Source organism: Oncorhynchus mykiss, chromosome 16, assembly GCF_013265735.2.
Source record: "Oncorhynchus mykiss isolate Arlee chromosome 16, USDA_OmykA_1.1, whole genome shotgun sequence".
NCBI lineage: Eukaryota > Metazoa > Chordata > Actinopteri > Salmoniformes > Salmonidae > Oncorhynchus > Oncorhynchus mykiss.
The window spans coordinates 28,086,077-28,108,502 of record NC_048580.1 but is presented as its reverse complement, the minus strand read 5'-3'; the positions used below and the strand labels follow the sequence as shown (position 1 = coordinate 28,108,502).

Genomic DNA, 22,426 nt, shown 5'->3' with positions numbered 1-22,426 from the left:
CCAAAATCCAGCAAACTGTTCTATTATAGCTTTTCCTGGGACTCCAAGAGACAAGATGCGTTTTTTAAGGAGGGAAGCAAGAGCAGCACAGGTGGTGCTTAAGTTAGAAGCTTATTATGCATAACCCATTATTCATTAGCTAAATATAAGGTCAATTGAATGTATTACCTGGAAGAGGTAGGTTAGGACATCTATACATATACAGTGGGGCAAAAAAGTATTTAGTCAGCCACCAATTGTGCAAGTTCTCCCACTTAAAAAGATCAGAGAGGCCTGTAATTTTCATCATAGGTACACTTCAACTATGACAGACAAAATGAAGAAAAAAAAATCCAGAAAATCTCATTGTCATAGTTGAAGTGTACCTATGATGAAAATTACAGGCCTCTCTCATCTTTTTAAGTGGGAGAACTTACACAATTGGTGGCTGACTAAATACTTTTTTGCCCCACTGTATCAATCTTAAACAGGAGTATCTATTTTGGATGCAATTTGAAAGGAATTGATGGATAGTGACTGCGACAGTGCTTGCCAGTAGATTGATTTAAGATGGATTTAAAGCAACGCTATTTGAGTGATAGGCTGTTTTAAAACTCTGCAGCTGCAATAAATAAAAAAGTGACCCCCTGAAAGCCAAATGGAGATGTGTAAATTAGAGTTATGGAAAGATTTAGCAAAGGTGACTTAAACTAGTTCCTGGTGCTGAGCTTGATGTTGATGCCGCTGCACATGTTGATGGGATTGGACTCTGTAGATATGCATATGCCGGTCACGTTAGCCTCTGTGTTAGTTTAGTTACCTTAGTATCTCACTGTTAGCTGGCTAACTTAACATAGCTAAAGTTACTTTGCAAAGTTACAGATCACATGGCCAGATGGCAGCTGGCTAATTTACATTACATTATACTTTCTTTAGTTTAGATACACTAATTTAGTTCGCTAGCTAAGTTAGCAACGTTACCTCGGCTTGTCTTCTTATTAAAGTAACCGATTAAATGTTACTTCAGCTCCTGTGCTTGCTTGTAGTTTGCAGATCCAGGTACACAATGACTAAACTTTACAGTTGTTGACACAAAATAGTTATTATATAGTTATAGTTTTTCTCAAGCTTATGTTTTAGGAACGAGTGGCTGGTCCAGTGAGTAACATTAGCTACCTGTTGACACCCACTCTCAAACCGATCCACCTCGACAGAGGCGGTATCGTGTACTGAAATCGCTATGAATTCTGGATATTGTGGTTTTGCTTACAACTAGTGATGCACCGATATGACATTTTTGGCCATACCGATATCCAATATTTTCCTTGCCCCCCAAAAGTATACCGATATTAAACATTTTAGCAGACTTTTAAACATTCTAGTACAGTTAAATAGTTAAAACACACACACTAGGACGCTGCAGTCTAAGGCACTGCATCTCAGTGCAAGCGTCACTACAGTCCCTGGTTTGAATCCAGGCTGTATCACATCCGGCCGTGATTGGGAGTCCCATAGGGCAGGGCGTTAGCTTTGGACAAGAGGGTTAAGTATCTGGCTAGCTATTTATTTTCATGAACTGAAGTTGAATTTCAATAGGCGAACAAGTGGCAATCTAGCTAATACTCACAAGGATTCCTAAATCATTGCTAAGAATAATGAAAATGACTGCAGTTTCTATTGGTCATTGTTTTCAGGCTGGTTGTATTGGTGCTAGCTAGGTACCAAGCTACAGCTAGCTACCCCAGAAGTTGCGGTCGAACAAATTGTTCTTTATTACCAACGCGGTATTGTAAACGCATCGTTTGTGGCCGGTGTTTGCCGACTTTTTTGTACAGCTTTGACAGTGCTACTGTATCTTTTCTGACACGCAAAGACCCAAATGGCGTTCCATAGTATGTATGTTGTGAAGCTAATAGCAGGGACGCTATTACTGTGTAACTCTGGTAGGGCAACATCTGAAAAATAGCGCACTTGGTGTGTACCGGTGCTCGAGCAGTCGGCGATAGTCAACATCACCCACGACAGAGAATGGTTGATTAAGGGCAATGAATTCCATTTTCTTGGCTTTAATGGATTTCGGCTTTGAGTTGTCTCGCTGAAATGTTGTTACTCTATCAAATGACTGCTTGACTGCTCGATCCACACAGCAGACATTGTGGGCTAGGTTAGGAATGCTGTGTTGCACGTGTAGCGCAAAATTTTACTTGGCGTCATTACAACATTATATAGGTATGTGCGGTAGCTTTGACTTCGGTTTTTAACATCAGCGTTAAACTAGACATCGGGCCGATACCGATGTTGCCATTTTTTAGCTAATATCGTCCGATTCCGATATGTTCACCGATATATCGTGCATCCCTACTTACAACCAGGAAATGTAGATGGCCCTTTTCTACCGATGAGATGCAGAAACGCTCATATTTGTGTTTATTGAGGAAATTCCTGATTTTTATGACAGATTTACATGTCAATAACATATTAATGATATACATTTACAGTGAAAGAGCAGCCACTGCAAGTATTCGCAAAGTTGCTAATTAGTTAAAATGCTTAATTTGTCCCTGACATGATTCGAAAACGCAAACTTTGGGTAGTTAGACGTTACCGTTAGGCCTATACGCCTACCCATCCTCCCCAACTACCCAACCTCCTTTCGTTTATGTCTTAAGTAACCAACCATTCGGTGACCGTATTACTGCCACACCGGTCGGTCACGAGTCATGAAGGCAGTCAAATTCCACATGACCATTTAGTCACTCTAATTAGGCTTCTACAAGCTCTGATGCTGCTGATGGTCACTTAGTAGCCTACCAAACTTGCTAACTGCCTGGTACTCAGCACTCTATTGTCCCTCTAATCACTCTGACAAAAATGCAAATGTATTCAAAAATCAAATCAAACACTTCATGAGCTCATGTTGCACAACATTTCTTTAGGCTATGCAATTGCGTGAGAACAGAGTGATGGCCACTAATAAAAAGACGAGGATCCCATCAGCTTTCTATAGGCTAGGCCTACTATTTTTATTTCTCAACTTTCCTAATATTAAGCACATTGCTTATATTTACAACAGGAGTATAGCCTACCTGGCTTGCATAAAAATAAACCACGGGGAAAAGCGTCCTCCATTCGCTATTTAAGTGCACATGTATTTTTTTCCGCTGCCCCTGTTTCGATACAGATGCGTGATAATGGTCCATTCTAAATCAAAACAAATGTCACACATATATTATTTCGTATATGTAAAGATGAGATTAAGTCAAGAATAGTATGATGGGTGACAATATTAGCCTATCACTTGTGAATGATATATTATCACTTGTGCCCAGCATAAGAAACAATGTATTTTTTTGCAACTTTTTTGAATGGTAGTCGCACACTTCATGTAGCCTAGCTCATAGGCCTACGTTTTAATAAGGTTTGTGTCGCAAATAAAGTGGCCAAATAACTTGTTAAAATTAAGCACATTTGGGGAAGATCCTTTTCAGCATAAAAAGGGGACCTTTTATAATAAAAGCATTACATGCATAATCACATTTGCGGTCACTTTTGATAATGGTGTATTCCCGCGAATGGAACATTTGTGCTTATAGCCTACTACCATGTGCATATTGCTGCGCTTATAATGTGAAGAAATATTCTAATAGTTTATCAACATTTTAAAGTAAACATTCTGATCTGTTGCGTCAGCAACATTGCATACAACTGTTTTTTTAGATGCTGGTGGTTATATTCATTTGGGATCTATCGCATCCCACAACTGTCCCAGACTATGTTTGGAATATTTATTTCTCCCACAGATTAGAGTAGGTCGATTTTTGTACTATGGGGGATAGTAGATTGACATAGGCTAGTGCATTTGCTGTTTGTTAGGCCTGCTCATCTTGTTGGCTGACAATGTAAATATGGACAGTTCTTCCAATATCTTCAATATGCACCTCGGGAATTGGATAAGGACGCGTGCAGTTGCTTCCCCGATGTGTCCGTCTTCACTTGTAGCCTGTGAGAAAGACCCGATCGCGTGACTGAGTGCCATCTGATTGCGCAGCACACTCAGGGAGAAGGGCACAACACAGCACTCCGGGCCACAAAAGGCAAAGATTTCTTTCGGTTGCATTACTGCCACAAAGAGGATGCTGCCGTGAAATTCGAGGCATTATAAAGGGCTTGTCAAATTGTGAATGAGAGACTATTGGAGTGTGTACAGACTGCGTAAAAAAACAAAGCAGAACTCATGCCTTTCAAGTGACTTTTTAAAAATCATCAGTCGCAACCTTACAATGTATTAAAAATCAAAACATATAGCCCAACATTTGTATCACAACTAAAGTTAATAACTCTAAATTAAGCATATAGGAGTATCTATGTCTTTATTAACCACTCAACACAGAATAGCCGCATGTGCCGCACTCCCTCATCGTTTGAAGAAAATATTTATATTTTATTCAGCTTTGTTCAATTGTATTCTTCATACTATAAAATAATGGCACGGAATTATAAGCAAATCTTGTCTGCTAAATTAACTAGCGTAGCCCACAGCCATGTGGCTTAGCCACATCAGGTCCTAACATAAGGACAACTCAGAGTATGCTATCCTTTTCTTCTGAAGTAGACATTTTCTTCATATCATGCATCTTTAGACCTGTCTAAAATAATGGATTTATTGTGAAGGTGTAGGCTATATTACATGGATTTATTAGACTTTTTCAAATGGCTTGTAGGCCAGGAGATGCTAAATTTGTTTTATGTTAATTAACGGTCAATTACCGTGAGACCGACCAGTTACAGGCTTGACAATCACTGGCTGACAAATTTTCGTGACCGCCACAGCCCTAGTAGTGATGAGGTTCATAATGACCTTAGATGGCCACCCTGTCATGATAGCACAATGGGCTTCCTCATCTATGAAAATCACTCACCAGCCACCACACCAAGCCCTCAGCATCACCACAATCATCCACACGCACTAACCCTCTCTGCACCTTTGTAAATTTAACAAATGCCCTCTTCTCCACTCTGTGCTGGTGCTATTTTTGTCCCAATGCCCCTTTCCCACTTAATATGCTGTGTCCCTTTGGCGACACATGATAAAAGAAAGGAAACAACTTTTATTAGTGCATTAGTTGCCTGCTTGTTTTGAAATTGTTTATCTCTGTGCTTCCAATTTCAGAGGGAAGAAAGATCTCAAAGACCAGACTACCTGCTGAACTTTGCCAACAAGACAAACACGTTGGACCATGTTGACCATCCTGGCTGCCGGGTCTGTCTTCTTCCCAGGCCTGTTCGTGCTCTCCAAGCAATGCCTCAAGCACATCCCTGCACTGAGGTGGAGCGAAGGGGATGCGGTCATAGTGTCAGCCAGGTGAGAGATGTGGGGATCATATACAGTACCAGTTAAAAGTTTAGACACACCTACTCATTCAAGGGTTTTTCTTTATTTGTACTATTTTCTACATTGTAGAATAATAGCGAAGACATCAAAACCATGAAATAACACATGGAATCATTTAAGTAACAAAAACGGTTAACCAAATCAAAAGATATTTAAAATTCTTCAAAGTAGCTGGTTAAGTGTGCCTTGAATTCTAAAAAATAACCAACAGTGTCACCAGCAAAGCACCACCACACCATCACACCTCCTCCTCCATGCTTCACGGTGGGAACCACACATGCGGAGATCCTCGATTCACCTACTCTGCATCTCACAAAGACACGGCGGTTGGAACAAAAAATCGAATTTGGACTCAACAGACCAGAGGACAGATTTCCATCGTTCTAATGTCCATTGCTTGGCCAAAGCAAGTCTCTTCTTATTATTGGTTTCCTTTAGTAGTGGTTTTGTTGCAGCAATTCGACCAGTCTCCTCTGAACAGTTGATGTTGAGATGTGTCTGTTACTTGAACTCTATGAATCATTTATTTGGTCTGCAATCTGAGGGGCAGTTAAAGCTAATGAATTTATCCTCTGCCGCAGAGGTAATTCTGGGTCTTCCTTTCCTGTGGTGGTCCTCATGAGAGCCAGTTTCATCATAGTGCTTGATGTTTTTTGCGACTGCATTTGAAGAAACTTGAAAGTTCTTAATTTTTTGCATTGACTGAACTTCGTGTCTTTAAGTAATGATGGACTGTCATTTCTGTTTGCTTATTTGAGCTGTTCTTGCCATAATATGGACTTTGTCTTTTACCAAATAGGGCTATCTTTTGTATACCACCCCTACCTTGTCACAACATAACTGATTGGCTCGAACGCATTAACAAGGAAAGAAATTCCACAAATGAACTTTTAACAAGGCACACCTGCTAATTGAAATGCATTCCAGGTGACTACCTCATGAAGCTGGTTGAGAGAATGCCAAGCGTGTGCAAAGCTGTTATCAAGGCAAAGGGTGCTTCCTTTTGAAGAATCTCAAATATGAAATACATTTTGATTTGTTCAACACTTTTTTGGTTACTACATGATTCCATAGAAAATAGTAAAAATAAAGAATTACTCCTTGAATGAGTACGTGTGTCCAAACCTTTGACTGGTACTATGTACAGTTGAGTCGGACGTTTACATACACCTTAGCCAAATACATTTACACTCAGTTTTTCCACAATTCCTGACATTTAATCGTACTAAAAATTCCCTGTCTTAGGTCAGTTAGGATCACCACTTTATTTTAAGAGTGTGAAACATAAGAATAATAGTAGAGAGAATGATTTATCTAAGCTTTTATTTCTTTCATCACATTCCCAATGGGTCAGAAGTTTACATACACTCAATTAGTATTTGGTAGCATTGCCTTTAAATTGTTTAACTTGGGTAGCCTTCCACAAGCTTCCCACAATAAGTTGGGTGAATTTTGGCCCATTCCTCCTGACAGAGCTGGTGTAGCTGAGTCAGGTTTGTAGGCCTCCTTGCTCGCACACGCTTTTTCAGTTCTGCCCACAAATTGTCTATGGGATTGAGGTCAGGGCTTTGTGATAATACCTTGACTTTGTTGTTCTTCAGCCATTTGCCACAACTTTGGAACTATGTTTGGGGTCATTGTCCATTTGGAAGACCCATTTGCGACCAAGCTTTAACTTCCTGACTGATGTCTTGAGATGTTGCTTCAATACATCCACATAATTTTCCGCCCTCGTGATGCCATCTATTTTGTGAAGTGCACCAGTCCCTCCTGCAGCAAAGCACCCCACAACATGATGCTGCCACCCCCGTGCTTCACGTTTGAGATGGTGTTCTTCGGCTTGCAAGCCTCCCCCTTTTTCCTCCAAACATAACGATGGTCATTATGGGCAAACAGTTCTTTTTTTGTTTCATCAGACCAGAGGACATTTCTCCAAACAGTACGGTCTTTGTCCCCATATGCAGTTGCAAACCGTAGTCTGGCTTTTTTATGGCGGTTTTGGAGCAGTGGCTTCTTCCTTGCTGAGCAACCTTTCAGGTTAGGTCGATATATGACTCGTTTTACTGTGGATATAGATGATTTTGTACCTGTTTCCTCCAGCATCATCACAAGGTCCTTTGCTGTTGTGTGGGACTGATTTGCAATTTTCGCACCAAAGTACGTTCATCTCTAGGATTCAGAACGCGTCTCCTTCCTGAGCGGTATGACTGCTGTGTGGTCCAATGGTGTTTATACTTGCGTACTATTGTTTGTACAGATGAACGTGTTTCCTTCAGGTGTTTGGAAATTGCTCCCAAGGATGAACCAGACTTGTGGGGTCTACAATTTCTTGGATGATTTTTTTGTTGTTTTTGCCATGATTTCAAGCAGAGGCACTGAGTTTGAAGGTAGGCCTGGAAATACATCCACAGGTAAACCTCCAATTGACACAAATTATGTCAATTAGCCTATCAGAAGATTCTAAAGCCATTACATATTTTTCTGAAATTTCCCAATCAGTTTAAAGGCACAGTCAACTTAGTGTATGTAAACTTCTGACCCACTGGAATTGTGATACAGTGAAATAATCTGTCTGTAAATAATTGTTGGAAAATGTCATGCACAAAGAAGATGTCCTAACCGACTTGCCAAAACTATAGTTTGTTAACAAGAAATGTGTGGAGTGGTTGAAAAACGAGTTTTAATGACGCCAACATAAGTGTATGTAAACTTCTGACTTCAACTGTATATACAGTGCCTTGCGAAAGTATTTGGCCCCCTTGAACTTTGTGACATTTTGCCACATTTCAGGCTTCAAACATAAAGATATAAAACTGTATTTTTTTGTGAAGAATCAACAACAAGTGGGACACAATCATGAAGTGGAACGACATTTATTGGATATTTCAAACTTTTTTAACAAATCAAAAACTGAAAAATTGGGCGTGCAAAATTATTCAGCCCCTTTACTTTCAGTGCAGCAAACTCTCTCCAGAAGTTCAGTGAGGATCTCTGAATGATCCAATGTTGACCTAAATGACTAATGATGATAAATACAATCCACCTGTGTGTAATCAAGTCTCCGTATAAATGCACCTGCACTGTGATAGTCTCAGAGGTCCGTTAAAAGCGCAGAGAGCATCATGAAGAACAAGGAACACACCAGGCAGGTCCGAGATACTGTTGTGAAGAAGTTTAAAGCCGGATTTGGATACAAAAAGATTTCCCAAGCTTTAAACATCCCAAGGAGCACTGTGCAAGCGATAATATTGAAATGGAAGGAGTATCAGACCACTGCAAATCTACCAAGACCTGGCCGTCCCTCTAAACTTTCAGCTCATACAAGGAGAAGACTGATCAGAGATGCAGCCAAGAGGCCCATGATCACTCTGGATGAACTGCAGAGATCTACAGCTGAGGTGGGAGACTCTGTCCATAGGACAACAATCAGTCGTATATTGCACAAATCTGGCCTTTATGGAAGAGTGGCAAGAAGAAAGCCATTTCTTAAAGATATCCATAAAAAGTGTTGTTTAAAGTTTGCCACAAGCCACCTGGGAGACACACCAAACATGTGGAAGAAGGTGCTCTGGTCAGATGAAACCAAAATTGAACTTTTCGGCAACAATGCAAAACGTTATGTTTGGCGTAAAAGCAACACAGCTCATCACCCTGAACACACCATCCCCACTGTCAAACATGGTGGTGGCAGCATCATGGTTTGGGCCTGCTTTTCTTCAGCAGGGACAGGGAAGATGGTTAAAATTGATGGGAAGATGGATGGAGCCAAATACAGGACCATTCTGGAAGAAAACCTGATGGAATCTGCAAAAGACCTGAGACTGGGACGGAGATTTGTCTTCCAACAAGACAATGATCCAAAACATAAAGCAAAATCTACAATGGAATGGTTCAAAAATAAACATATCCAGGTGTTAGAATGGCCAAGTCAAAGTCCAGACCTGAATTCAATCGAGAATATGTGGAAAGAACTGAAAACTGCTGTTCACAAATGCTCTCCATCCAACCTCACTGAGCTCAAGCTGTTTTGCAAGGAGGAATGGGAAAAAAATTCAGTCTCTCGATGTGCAAAACTGATAGAGACATACCCCAAGCGACTTACAGCTGTAATCGCAGGAAAAGGTGGCGCTACAAAGTATTAACTTAAGGGGGCTGAATAATTTTGCACGCCCGAATTTTCATTTTTTGATTTGTTAAAAAATTTTGAAATATCCAATAAATGTCGTTCCACTTCATGATTGTGTCCCACTTGTTGTTGATTCTTCACAAAAAAATACAGTTTTATATCTTTATGTTTGAAGCCTGAAATGTGGCAAAAGGTCGCAAAGTTCAAGGGGGCCGAATACTTTCGCAAGGCACTGTATGCATGCTCTTCCTCAGTTTATCTTTCCTCAATTATTTCCGTTCTCTCTCTTTGCCTTCTCAAAACGCATTGGAGAAGAAGGTCTGAGGGGATTGACCTTGGACTTTCTTTTTCAATGGACATTTGAGAAGGAAGCGAGGAGATAGGATGTGAGGAATCGCTGAAAGACTAATTGAGATGGAGCCATTGGTTACCACTCAAAATAAATCAACACTAATTCTGTTTTATGATGACTTTTGGTTAATTCTGATAATGACGGATGACATTTTAGTAAAAATTGGATTTCACAATATTTTATGTTTTACCAGACATTTAGCAATTGTAGTCTGATGTTATAAACTATGTTAATGTTTAATTTCTCCTGCGGGCCTTTCTCAGGTTGGTGTCCTCTGTTCAGGCGATCATGGCCTCCTCTGCTGGTTACATCATTGCCTCCTCCTGTGATGACATCATTGAGGATCAGTAAGTGTAGAAATTCACCTCGTCCTTCTGACAAATGTTGTTACAGTAAGGCTCAGTCAGTAAAATTTGTAAAACAGACCAGGGGCATGTTTGAGGCACTAAAATGGAAGAAAACAGACTTAGAAAACAAACTTATTTTTGTTTTCCGTTGTAAAACATTTTCAGTTTCTTGTCCTAATGAACACGCCCCAGAAAGAGACAGAAGATATCTGACTCATAACCCCCCCCCCCCCACACAGTTAACTACAGCATAGAGTGAAGAGAAAATAAAAAACTTTTTAGGCTCATTCAGCCTTGAGCGATATTTTACATCAGACCATACTAGAAATATTTTAAGTGAATTGTTAACTTCAGAATCATAATTTGTCAGTGTTTTTTTGTGCCTTGGGAGAAGGGTTGTCCCGATACTTGATTTGTCATGGCAAAAAAGAAGACACAAAGCAGCCTCCTTTAAAAAGCTGCTGTATGTAGTCCTAAAATGTTGTGTGATAAAAATTGGGGAATTTAAAAAAAATCCTCTTTACAATGAAAAAGTAAGGTGACCCCTGAAAGCCAGATGGAAATCAAATCAAATTTTATTTGTTACATGTGCCGAATACAACAGGTGTAGGTAGACCTTACAGTGAAAGCCTTACTTTTAACCAACAATGCAGGTTTAAGAAAACTAAGTGTTAAGTAAAAAATAGATAAGTAAAAAATAAAAGTAACAAGTAATTAAAGAGCAGCAGTAAAATAACAATAGTGAGGCTATACAGGGGGTACCGGTCCAGAGTCAATGTACGGGGGGGGCACCGGTTAGTCGAGGTAATATGTACATACAGGTAGAGTTAAAGTGACTATGCATAGATAATAAACAGAGTAGCAGCAGCGTAAAAGAGGGGGGTGCAATACAAATAGTCTGGGTAGCCATTTGATTAGCTGTTCAGGAGTCTTATTGCTTGGAGGTAGAAGCTGTTAAGAAGCCTTTTGGACCAAGACCATACCAGGCACTGTTGCAGATGTAGAACTTTTTGATGACCTATGCCAAATCTTTTCAGTCTCCTGAGGGGGAATAGGCTTTGTTGTGCCCTTTTGTGTAAATGAAACATGCATTCAGTCCTTATATTACTAATACATAGGCTATGCTGCAGCAAATGTAGTCTCACCTTTCACAAGAAAAAAGTTACCATGATGAGATGAAAGGCCTACATGCATTGTAAACTGCACTCTATACTGAAATGCGCTGTCTGTTCCCAACCTGAGCATTGATGATTGATCTTGCAGAGAGTAGGCTGTGGCCCTTAGATAAGACAGATTTAGATATTACATGTAACTGAAGTTCCATTTCACGTCATGCTGTTCATATAAATATTTTTTTATAATTTACCGGTTTCTCGCAGTTATTTATCCTGGGAAAAGAGAGTGGGTTTGGGCAGGAAATTTCGGTAACCCAGATCCTGCTGTTCAAGACCGACCAGAGATATGACTATTCTAGTCTATCAAAAGCATTTTCTGCATCGAGATAAAACGTGCCAAGGAGTGATAGTGAGAACACCGAGCAGCATCCTTACCGATAAAAATTAAAAATGTAAATAGAACTCAGGGGGAATCCCATCCAGGTGATTTGCCTTTTTTTCATGCTATGCAATGCCCTTTTGAGTTCATTGAGAGCGATTTTGGGTTCCTAGCAATGCAGCTTTTTCGGTTGAGAGAAGAGTTCTTAATTCTTTTAGAAAGGACTTAGTCTGGCTTGGTGTGTATTTACAATTAGATGTGTACAGTTCTTTATAAAGCTGGGAGAATCTTTGATTCATTTGGGTTCTGATAGTAATTCCCCAATTTCAGATTCAATAGTTGCTATTTCAGCTAATTGATCATTACTGCGAAGCTTCTTGGCCAGTAAACGACTGGGACGATTACCATGGAAGTAATGGTTGAACCTAACTAAGTGGATGGCAAATTCTGCTCTCTGTCTTTTCAATAAATTAAGTTCTGTCTTGACTTTGGAAAGAGTAATAGATACCTGGTCTGAAAAAAGTGTTTGTTGAGAACGCTCCAACGCAGTTATCAACATTTCCAATTCTGATATCTTATTTAATTGTGATTTATTCAACTCCGATGCAAATGAAGTTGCGTTATTTAAAAAAAAAAAAAACTTTGGTGTCATCCCATAGAATCCGGGGTTCATTGACAGACTTTTTATTGAGCATTATGAATTAATTTAGTTAAATTTCAAATTGATCACAGAATGTAGGATTTTGTATTAATGAAACATTGAAACGCCATCTTGTAGCTCTTTTAGGATATTCTGAAATGTGAAATTGGTAGTAGTAGGCATGGTGATCAGACAAGCTCATATGTTGAATGTCTTTCTTAATTTTAGAAAATAGAGTTGCAGATAAGTATAAAGTCGATTCGGGAGAATGTTTTATGCCTGTTTGAGTAGAAAGTCTACTCGTTTGCTTTTGGACTATGTGCTCGCCAGGCATCAATGAGGCTGGCTGTAATCAGAGTATATGTTGGAGAGCATTGGCTGCATGTGGCTACTAGTTGGTCTTATTACAGTGCCTTTAGAAAGTATTCACACCTTTGAACTTTTTTTTTACAGCCTTTTGTTTAAAATTGATTCAATTGAGATTTTGTGTCACTAATCTACACACAATACCCCATAATGTCAAAGTGGAATTATCTTTTTAGAAATGTTTACAAAATAATTAATTAAATTAAAAGCTTAAATGTCTTTACTCAGTAGGTATTCAACACTTTTGTTATGGCAAGCCTAAATAAGTTCAGTAGTACAAATGTATATAAGTTGCATGGACTCACCTTTTTGTGCAATAATAGTGTTTAACATAATTTTTTAAATAACTACCCAATCTCTGTACCCCACACATACAATTATCTGTAAGGTCCCTCAGTCGTGCAGTGAATTTCAAGCACAGATTCAACCACTAAGACCAGGGAGGTTTTCCAATGGTTTGCAAAGAAGGACACCTATTGGTAGATGGGTAAAAATTAAAAGCAGACATTGAATATCTCTTTGAGCATGGTTACAGTTATTAATTACACTTTGGATGGTGTATCAATACACTGTCAATACAAAGATATGGGCGCCCTTCCTAACTGAGTTGCCGAAGAGGAACGAAACCACTCAGGGATTTTACCATGAGGCCAATGGCGATTTTATTTTTAATTAATTAATTTTTATTATTATAAATATTTTTTTCATTTAAGTTTAATGGCTGTGATAAGAGATCACGGAGGATAGATGAACAACATTGTACACTGAACAAAAATATGAACGCAGCATGTAAAGTGTTGGTCCCATGATTAATGAGCTGAAATTAAATATCCCAGAAATGTTCCATATGCACAAAAAGCTTATTTCTCTCAAATGTGCACACATTTGTTTACATCCCTGTTAGTGAGCATTTCTCCTTTGTTAAGATATGCCACAGGACAAGTGTGGCATATCAAGAAGCTGATTAAACAGCATGATCATTACACAGGTACATCTTGTGCATGGGACAATAAAATGCCACAGATGTCTCAAGTTTTGAGAGAGTATGAAATTGGCATGCTGGCTGTAGGAATGTCCACCAGAGCTGTTGCCAGAGAATTGAATGTTAATTTCTCTACCATAAGCCACCTCCAACATCATTTTTAAAAATGTGGCAGTACGTCCAACCGGCCTCACAACCGAAGACCACGTGTATTGCGTTATGTGGGCGAGCAGTTTGCTGATGTCAATGTTGTGAACAGAGTGCTCCATGGTGGCGGTGGGGTTATGGTGTTGGAAGACGAACAACGAACACAATTGCATTTTATCGATGGCAATTTCAGGCCCATTTCTTTTAAGGTGTCTGTGACCAACAGATGCATATCTGTAGTCCCAGTCATGTGAAATCCATAGATTAGGACCTAATTAATTCATTAAAATGTAATTCCTTAATTAATTTAAATTCATTCCTCATATGAACTTTAACTGAGTAAAGTCATTAAAATTGTTGCATGATGCGTTTTTGATATTTTTGTCAATTATAGTTACTCCACAGTACTAACATACATGACTGAGTGAAAAGAATGAAGCCTGTACAGAAGACAAATATTCCTAAACATGCATCCTGTAAAGTAATACTGCAAAAAATGTGATAAGAAAGGAACTTTTTGTCCTGAATACAAAGCGTTATGTTTGGGGCACAACGTACACAACGTACCACTCTTCATATTATCAAGCATGGTGGTGGCTGCATCATGTTATGGGTATGTTTTTCCTCGACAAGGACTAGGGAGTTTTTTTTATGATAAAAAGAAACAGAATATGCAAAATCCTTGAGGAACCTGGTTGTCTGCTTTCCAACAAACACTGGGAGACAAATTAATATTTTAGTAGGTCAATAACCTAAAACACAAGGCCAAATATATATAGTGCATTTTCTTACCAAGACGACAATGTTCCTGAGATGCCTAGTTACAGTTTTGACTTAAATTGCCTTGAAAATCTATGGCAAGTCTTGAAAATGGCTGCCTAGCAATGATCAACAACCAACTTGACAGAGCTTAAATAATGTTTTAAAAGAATAATGGGCAAATACGGTACAAAGCAGGTGTGCAAAGCTCTTAGACTTACCCAAAAAGACTCACAGCTGTAATCGCTGCCAAAGGTGATTGTAACATGTTGAATACTTATCTAATAAAGATATATTAGTGTTTTATTTTCCATTTAGATTATTTTTTACATTGACAGAGTATTTTGTTTAGATCGTTAAAAAAATGGCAATTAAATCCAACAAAAAATGGATAGTCAAGGGATGTGAATTCCTTCTGAAGACGCTGTAGATTTTGTCCCACATCCAAAATTGCATTCATGTCTGTCCCGTTAACCCGTTGGAATTCAGTTAATCCTAACAATATGCTATTTAGAGAATCAAAAAACGTAGGATCATATGAATTTGGAGTATACACATTAAAAAAGGCAATTTTCTTTCCATTATGGATATTTAAGTGATTCTGCCTTCCTGGTCTTTGCCTTTACCCAATATGGTGATTTTGAGTTTCTTTTGTATCATTGATTACACCTTTTGTTTTGTTTGGGGCTGAAGAAAAATAAGCCAGTTTGTACAAATGTACAAAATTCTCTGTGCGCACTTTTGGAGCAGGTGTGTTTCTTGGAGCATTGTTATATCAATATCGTTTCTTGCTAGGATATTGAGAAAGATGGAATGTTTGATAGGACAACTTAGGCCTTTCACATTCCAGGAGAGAATGGCTAGTGTTGCCATTATTTTTCTAAAAGGAATGTTAATGATATAATTGTTGTCTTTAGTGTTATTGAGCCCATGGATATGTAACAAAAAGCAGGACCCACACGGAAACCCTCCCATTGGTCCTTCCCCACCCAGAAAACCCTTGCTGTAAACCATACCACCACTCCCTAGTCTCCATCCCCAAACTATATTCCTTTTTGTAAAACCTTTTCAAAAGACGAATGCATCAAATCCAAATATTGTAGCCTTGCTTATTGAATGCCCACTGTTCAACTAAGTTACCTTACCATAACCCCCTTTTTCTACCTCATTTTCTTCTTCTTTGTATCAGGCATTGGCTCACCAGCGCCTACATCCTCTTTGCCGTGCCCTACTTTGTGTACGACATCTACGCCATGTTCATGTGCTACTGGTACAAGCTGCGCATCAAGGGTCATGAAGGGGACAGCGGCGCCAAACCCCTGGGTGCGGCCCTGACCAGCTACCTGCGGCGCGAATTCCTCATGGTACTCCACCACGTCGTCATGGTCACCGTGTGCTTCCCCGTCTCTGTGGTAACTATCGACCAATGACGACATTCAAATGCTGGGAGAATGACGTGTGAGCGAGTGAGTGTTTATTGGAAGTATCTTGTGTGTGTCATTATTAAAGATATTTGCTGGTATTTGGTAGGGTACACAGGCAAATCTTTGTGGCCGTGTGGTTTGAGTGTCCGTCCGGATATTGGGAAGTTGGCTGTTTGATCCACAGTCGAGTCCAACCAAAGACTCCAAAAACCGTCTTGATGCCTCTGCTTGGTACTGAGCATTAGGAATACAGATGGATTGGGGGTAAGGCCCTGTGATGGACTAGCCTCCTGTCTTGGGGGTGTACTTGTACATCAAGCTGCATCATGCTACAAAAACAGGATAAAGGCTCCTGCCCTATGGACAAGGCTTACTTTACACTGGTGAAAAGGTTTGTTGAAGGCTTATTCATGATGATAAAACATGACTTTCAATGAACTGTCTTCTTCCTCTTTCCCCCAGTTCTGGCGACAGGGCAAGGGGGATTACTTCCAAGGCGTCATGTTCTTGGCAGAAGTCAGCACTCCGTGGGTCTGTTTGGGAAAAATCCTCATCCAGGTACTTCAGTTTTTGAATTATTGTGTTTTTGAATTGCACACATCTCTAGGTGTCCCACCCGTGTTTCAATTTCTCAGACTTTGAATTGGACTGTTGGTTCCTGGCATGTGGCTCATCACGTGTGTGTGTGTGTGGTGTATAACAGCACATCTGTAATATGATCACCTTAATTACAGCAGTATACACTGAGTATACAACAAATTAACACCTGCTTTTTTCATGACATAAGCTGACCAGGTGAAAGCTATGATCCTTTATTGATGTCACTTGTTAAATCCACTTCAATCGGTGTAAATGAAAGGGAGATAGGTTAAATAAGTATTTTTAAGGCTTGATAAAATAGTCAAAAGTATGAGCATGTGCGAGTTGCGTTTTATAGCAGAAAAATGCCGCAGTAGCTGTTTTAAAAGTATTTCTGCTGTTTTGTTTCATAGCTGCTAATTGCACAAATATATATGAATCCTATATCCCACCTCGTGCAGTGACACTGCCTGGCAAGGGAGCTGTGCGCATTGAGTGAAGTGCTGGTAGATTAATTTTTGGAAGTGCAGGCATAGGTTGGTCTAATTTACACTAAAGTGTAAAGATGGCGCCGATAGACATGGCCGCACTGTTTCTAACTCGTAAGCAACTTTGCAGTTTTATTTATTTTTTGTTATTTCTCACATTATTAGCCCAGAATGTTTTTTGTGTTATTACATACAGAAATTACTTTTGGATATCAGAGCGGCAATAACTCACCAGCATTTCGAAGAGAAATACGACTTTCCTGAATTGGATCCTTTTTTCGTATCCCCCCAAGGATGAACTTATCCCAGTGGCTGCTCCAAGACACCGCCGTCAGAGAAGTGGTATTCGGAGTGAACTTTTAGTCCAACTCAGTAGGTGTGCACACCATCCACCGCTTCTGAGTGTATTGCTCACTAATGTTGTCCCAAGACAATAAAGTAGACGAGCACAGGGCAAGGATCTCCTTCCAGAGATACATCAGGGACTGTAACATACTTTGTTTCACGGAATCATATCTCGCCTGATATACTGTCCCCATCCATACAGCCAGCTCTCCGGGAAGAAGAAAGGTGGAGGTGTATGTTTCATGATTAACTACTCATGGTATGATTGTGGTAACGTACAGGAACTCAAGTAGTTTTGTTCACCTGACTTAGAATACTGAATACCTCACAATTAAATGCTGACCGCATTACATCCTGAGATAATTATTTTCGGTCATTGTCTCAGCTGTTTAAATTCCCCCTCAAGCCGATACCACGGCGGCTCTCAAGGAACTACACTGGACTTGTGCAAACTGGAAACCTGAGGCTGCATTTATTGTAGCTGAGGACTTTAACAAAGCAAATCTGAGTAAAAACCTACCGAAGTTCTCTTAACACATAGCCTGCAATACTCGCGCTTCAAAAACTCTCAACCATTGTTACTCTCCCTTCCGCCCCAATTCGGCAAATCAGATCACAACTCCATTCTGCTCTTCCCTAACTATAGGCAGAAACTCAAACAGGAAGTGAATAGACCTAGTGTCTATTCAATGCTGGTCTGCCCAATTGGAATCCATGCTTCAAGATTGTTTAGGTGACGCAGACTGCGATATGTTCCGGGTTGACATGGTGACTGAGTACATCAGGAAGTGTATAGGGGATGTTGTTCCCAACGTGAATATTAAAACCAAAAACAATGGATAGTTCGCAGCCTTTGCGCAAACCTGAAAGTGCGAATCACTGCATTTAACCACGTCAAGGTGACTGGGAATATGGTTGAATACAAACAGTCCTGTTATGCCCTCTGTAAATCAATCAAACAGTCAAAATGACAGCACAGAGACAAAATGGAGTCACAATTCCAGGGATTTCCAACAATCATGGTTAACAAAGGGAAAACCAACCACGTCACGGACACCGACGTCTTGCTCCCGGACAAGCTAAACACTTTCTTTGCCCGCTTTGAGGATAATACAGTGCCACTGGCGCGGGCCACTCCCAAAGACTGTGAGCTCTCGTTCTCCATGGCCGACATGAATAAGATATTTAAGCCTGTTAACCCTCGCAAGGCTGCCGGCTGAGCATGCGCAGACCAGCTGGCTGGAGTGTTTACGGATATATTCAATCTCTTCTTATCCCAGTCTGCTGTCCCCACTTGCTTCAAGATGTCCACCATTGTTCCTGTACCCAAGAAAGTGAAGGTAACTGAACTAAATGACACTTCTGCCATCATGAAGTGCTTTGAGAAGCTAGTTAAGGATCATATCAGCTCCACATTACCCGACAACCTAGACCCACGGCAATTTGCATACTCCCCCAATAGATCCACGGATGATGCCATTGCACTGCACACTGCCTTATCTCATCTTGACAAGAAGAATACCTAAATAAGAATGCTGTTCATTCACTACAGCTCAGCCTTCAACACCATAGTACCCTCCAAGCTCATCATTAAGCTTGAGCCTTGGGGGCTTCCTGACGGGCCTTCCCAGTAGGCAACAACACCTCCACTACACTGATCCTCAACACAGGGGCCACACAAGGGTGCACACACACGCCTCCAACTGAATCATTGAGTTTGCAGACGACACAACAGTGGTAGGCCTGATTACCATCAACAATGAGACAGCTTACAGGATGGAGGTGACGGCCCTGGCGGAGTGGTGCCAGGAAAATAACCTCTCCCTCAACAAAACAAAGGAACTGATTGTTGACTTCAGGAGACAGCAGAGGGTGCACGCCCCCATCCACATCGACAGGGCCGCAGTGTATAAGGTAAAAAGTTCCTCGCCGTACATATCACTGACATTCTGATAGGGTCCACACAGAGGAGGCTGAAGGATTTCTGCACCGTCTGCAACCGCAGGGCTTTCCAAAGGGTGGTACGGTCTGCCCAACGCATCACCAGGGGCACACTGCCTGCCCTCCAGGACATTTTCAGCACCCGGTGTCACAGGAAGGCCAAGAAGATCATGAAGGACCTCAGCCACCCAAGCCACGGCCTGTTCACCCCTCTCATTCAGAAGCAGAGGTCATTACAGCTGCTTCAAAGCTGGGACCGAGAGACTGAAAAACAGCTTATATCTTAAGGCCATCAGACTGTTAAATAGCTATCACTAGCCGGCCTCCACCCAGTACCCTGCCCTGAACCTTAGAGGCTGCTGCCCTATGTACATAGACATGGAGCACTCGTCATTTTAATAATGTTTACATACTGTTTTACCTTTCATACGTACAGTCGTGGACAAAAGTTTTGAGAATGACAAATATTTATTTTCACAAAGTTTACTGCTTCAATGTCTTTAGTTATTTTTGTTAGATGTTCCTATGGAAAACTGAAGTATAATTACAAGCATTTCATAAGTGTCAAAGACTTTTACTGACAATTACATGAAGTTGATGCAAAGAGTCAATATTTGCAGTGTTGACCCTTCTTTTTCAAGACCTCTGCAGTCCAACCTGGCATGCTGTCAATTAACTTCTGGGCCACATGCTGACTGATGGCAGCCCATTCTTGCATAATCAATGCTTGGAGTTTGTCAGAATTTAGTTTTTTTTGTTTGTCCACCTGCCTCTTGAGGATTGACCACAAGTTCTCAATGGGATTAAGGTCTGGGGAGTTTCCTGACCATGGACCCAAAATATCGATGTTTTGTTCCCAGAGCTACTTAGTTATCACTTTTGCCTTATGGCAAGGTTCTCCATCATGCTGGAAAAGGCATTGTTTGTCACCAAACTGTTCCTGGATGGTTGGGAGAAGTTTCTCTCAGAGGTTGTGTTGGTACCATTCTTTATTCATGGCTGTGTTCTTAGGCAAAATTGTGAGTGAGCCCACTCCCTTGGCTAAGAAGCAACCCCACACATGAATGGTCTCAGGATGCTTTATTGTTGGCATGACACAGGACTGATGGTAGCGCTCACCTTGTCTTCTCCGGACAAGCTTTTTTCCGGATGCCCCAAACAATCGGAAAGGGGATATATCAGAGAAAATGACTTTACCCCAGTCCTCAGCAGTCCAATCCCTGTACTTTTTGCAGAATATCAGTCTGTCCCTGATGTTTTTCCTGGAGAGAAGTGGCTTCTTTGCTGCCCTTCTTGACACCAGGCCATCCTCCAAAAGTCTTCGCCTCACTGTGCGTGCAGATGCACACCTGCCTTCTGCCATTCCTGAGCCAGCTCTGTACTGGTGGTGCCCCGATCCCGCAGCTGAATCAATTTTAGGAGACGGTCCTGGCGCTTGCTGGACTTTCTTGGGCGACCTGAAGCCTTCTTCACAATAATTGAACCACTCTCCTAGAAGTTCTTGATGATCCGATAAATGGTTGATTTAGGTGCAATCTTACTGGCAGCAATATCCTTGCCTGTGAAGCCCTTTTTGTGCAAAGCAATGATGACGGCATGTGTTTCCGTACAGGTAACCATGGTTGACAGAGGAAGAACAGTGATTCCAAGCACCACCCTCCTTTTGAAGCTTCCAGTCTGTTATTCAAACTCAATCAGCATGACGGAGTGATCTCCAGCCTTGTCCTCGTCAATACTCACACCTGTGTTAACGAGAGAATCACTGACATGATATCAGCTGGTCCTTTTGTGGCGGTGCTGAAATGTTGTGGAAATGTTTTTTGGGGATTCAGTTAATTTGCATGGCAAAGAGGGACTTTGCAATTAATTGCAATTCATCTGATCCCTCTTCATAACATTCATGAGTATATACAAATTGCCATCATATAAACTGAGGCAGCAGACTTTGTGAAAATTAATATTTGTGTCATTCTCAAAACTTTTGGCCATGACCTGTATATACTGTATTCTAGTGAAGCTCCGAGACATGATTGTGTCGAGGAACAGACTTTGGGAAGGGTACCAAAACATTTCTGCAGCATTGAAGGTCCGCAAGAACACAGTGGCCTCCATCATTCTTAAATGGAAGAAGTTTGGAACCACGACTCTTACTAGAGCTGGCCGCCCGGCCAAACTGAGCAATCGGGGGAGAAGAGCCTTGGTCAGGGAGATGACCAAGAACCCGATGCTCACTCTGACAGAGCTCCAGAGTTCCTCTGTGGAGATGGGAGAACCTTACAGAAGGACAACCATCTCTGCAGCACTCCACCAATCAGGCCTTTATGGTAGATTAGCCAGACGGAAGCCACTCCTCAGTTAAATGCACATGGCAGGCCACTTGGAGTTTGCCATGAGAAACAAGATTCTCTGGTCTGATGAAACCAAGATTGAACTCTTTGGCCTGAATGCCAAGCGTCACGTCTGGAGGAAACCTGGCACCATCCCTACGTTAAAGCATGGTGGTGGCAGCATCATGCTGTGGGGATGTTTTTCAGCGGCAGGGACTGGGAGACTAGTCAGGATCAAGGGAAAGATGAACGGAGCAAAGTACAGAGATCCTTGACAAAAACCTGCTCCAGAGCACTCAGGACCTCACTGGGGCGGAGGTTCACCTGTTAGCCTTTGAATATAGCCCCCTGTATTCTACTGGATTTAACTGCGGATACAATATTTGCCTGTCCACCTCCCTCCTCCCTTTACATCACACACCACCCCTGCCCTCCCCTTCCTTCCCTACAGTGTGTTGTGTAGAGTTGGGGCCAGATGCTTCTTATAACCTCTGTGCAAAGGGAACCATTTAAAGTAAACTACACAGTACAGTTTGGTGTGGTGTTATACATTTGATAGATACAAATTATACTTCTAGATGTGAAATTAAAATGTTGAGGTTCTCAAATGTTGAACTGTTATCATAACCTTCTCAATGTTGTTGTCTTGTAAAAGTTGCTCTAGCTGTCGATCAAACGCTTAGCTTGCTGGAGCAGAGAAGAAGTCTAGCAAGCTGGTGGAAACAGATGTTTTTGCAG

The 22,426-nt window shown here is 40.9% G+C and overlaps 1 protein-coding gene across 5 annotated transcripts in view; it reads left to right on the top strand.

Annotated features, from left to right (window-relative positions):
* tlcd3bb (TLC domain containing 3Bb) overlaps window positions 1-22,426 on the top strand; it is a 46,929-nt gene that overhangs the window by 20,337 nt on the left and 4,166 nt on the right. For all 5 annotated transcript variants that reach the window (XM_021565527.2, XM_036946689.1, XM_036946691.1 and 2 more), the window contains exons 2-5: window positions 5,150-5,341; window positions 10,113-10,196; window positions 15,774-15,996; window positions 16,471-16,566. In XM_021565527.2, coding sequence (XP_021421202.1) covers window positions 5,217-5,341; window positions 10,113-10,196; window positions 15,774-15,996; window positions 16,471-16,566 — 528 coding nt within the window. In that variant the 5' untranslated portion in view covers window positions 5,150-5,216. The remainder of the gene's footprint in view (window positions 1-5,149; window positions 5,342-10,112; window positions 10,197-15,773; window positions 15,997-16,470; window positions 16,567-22,426) is intronic.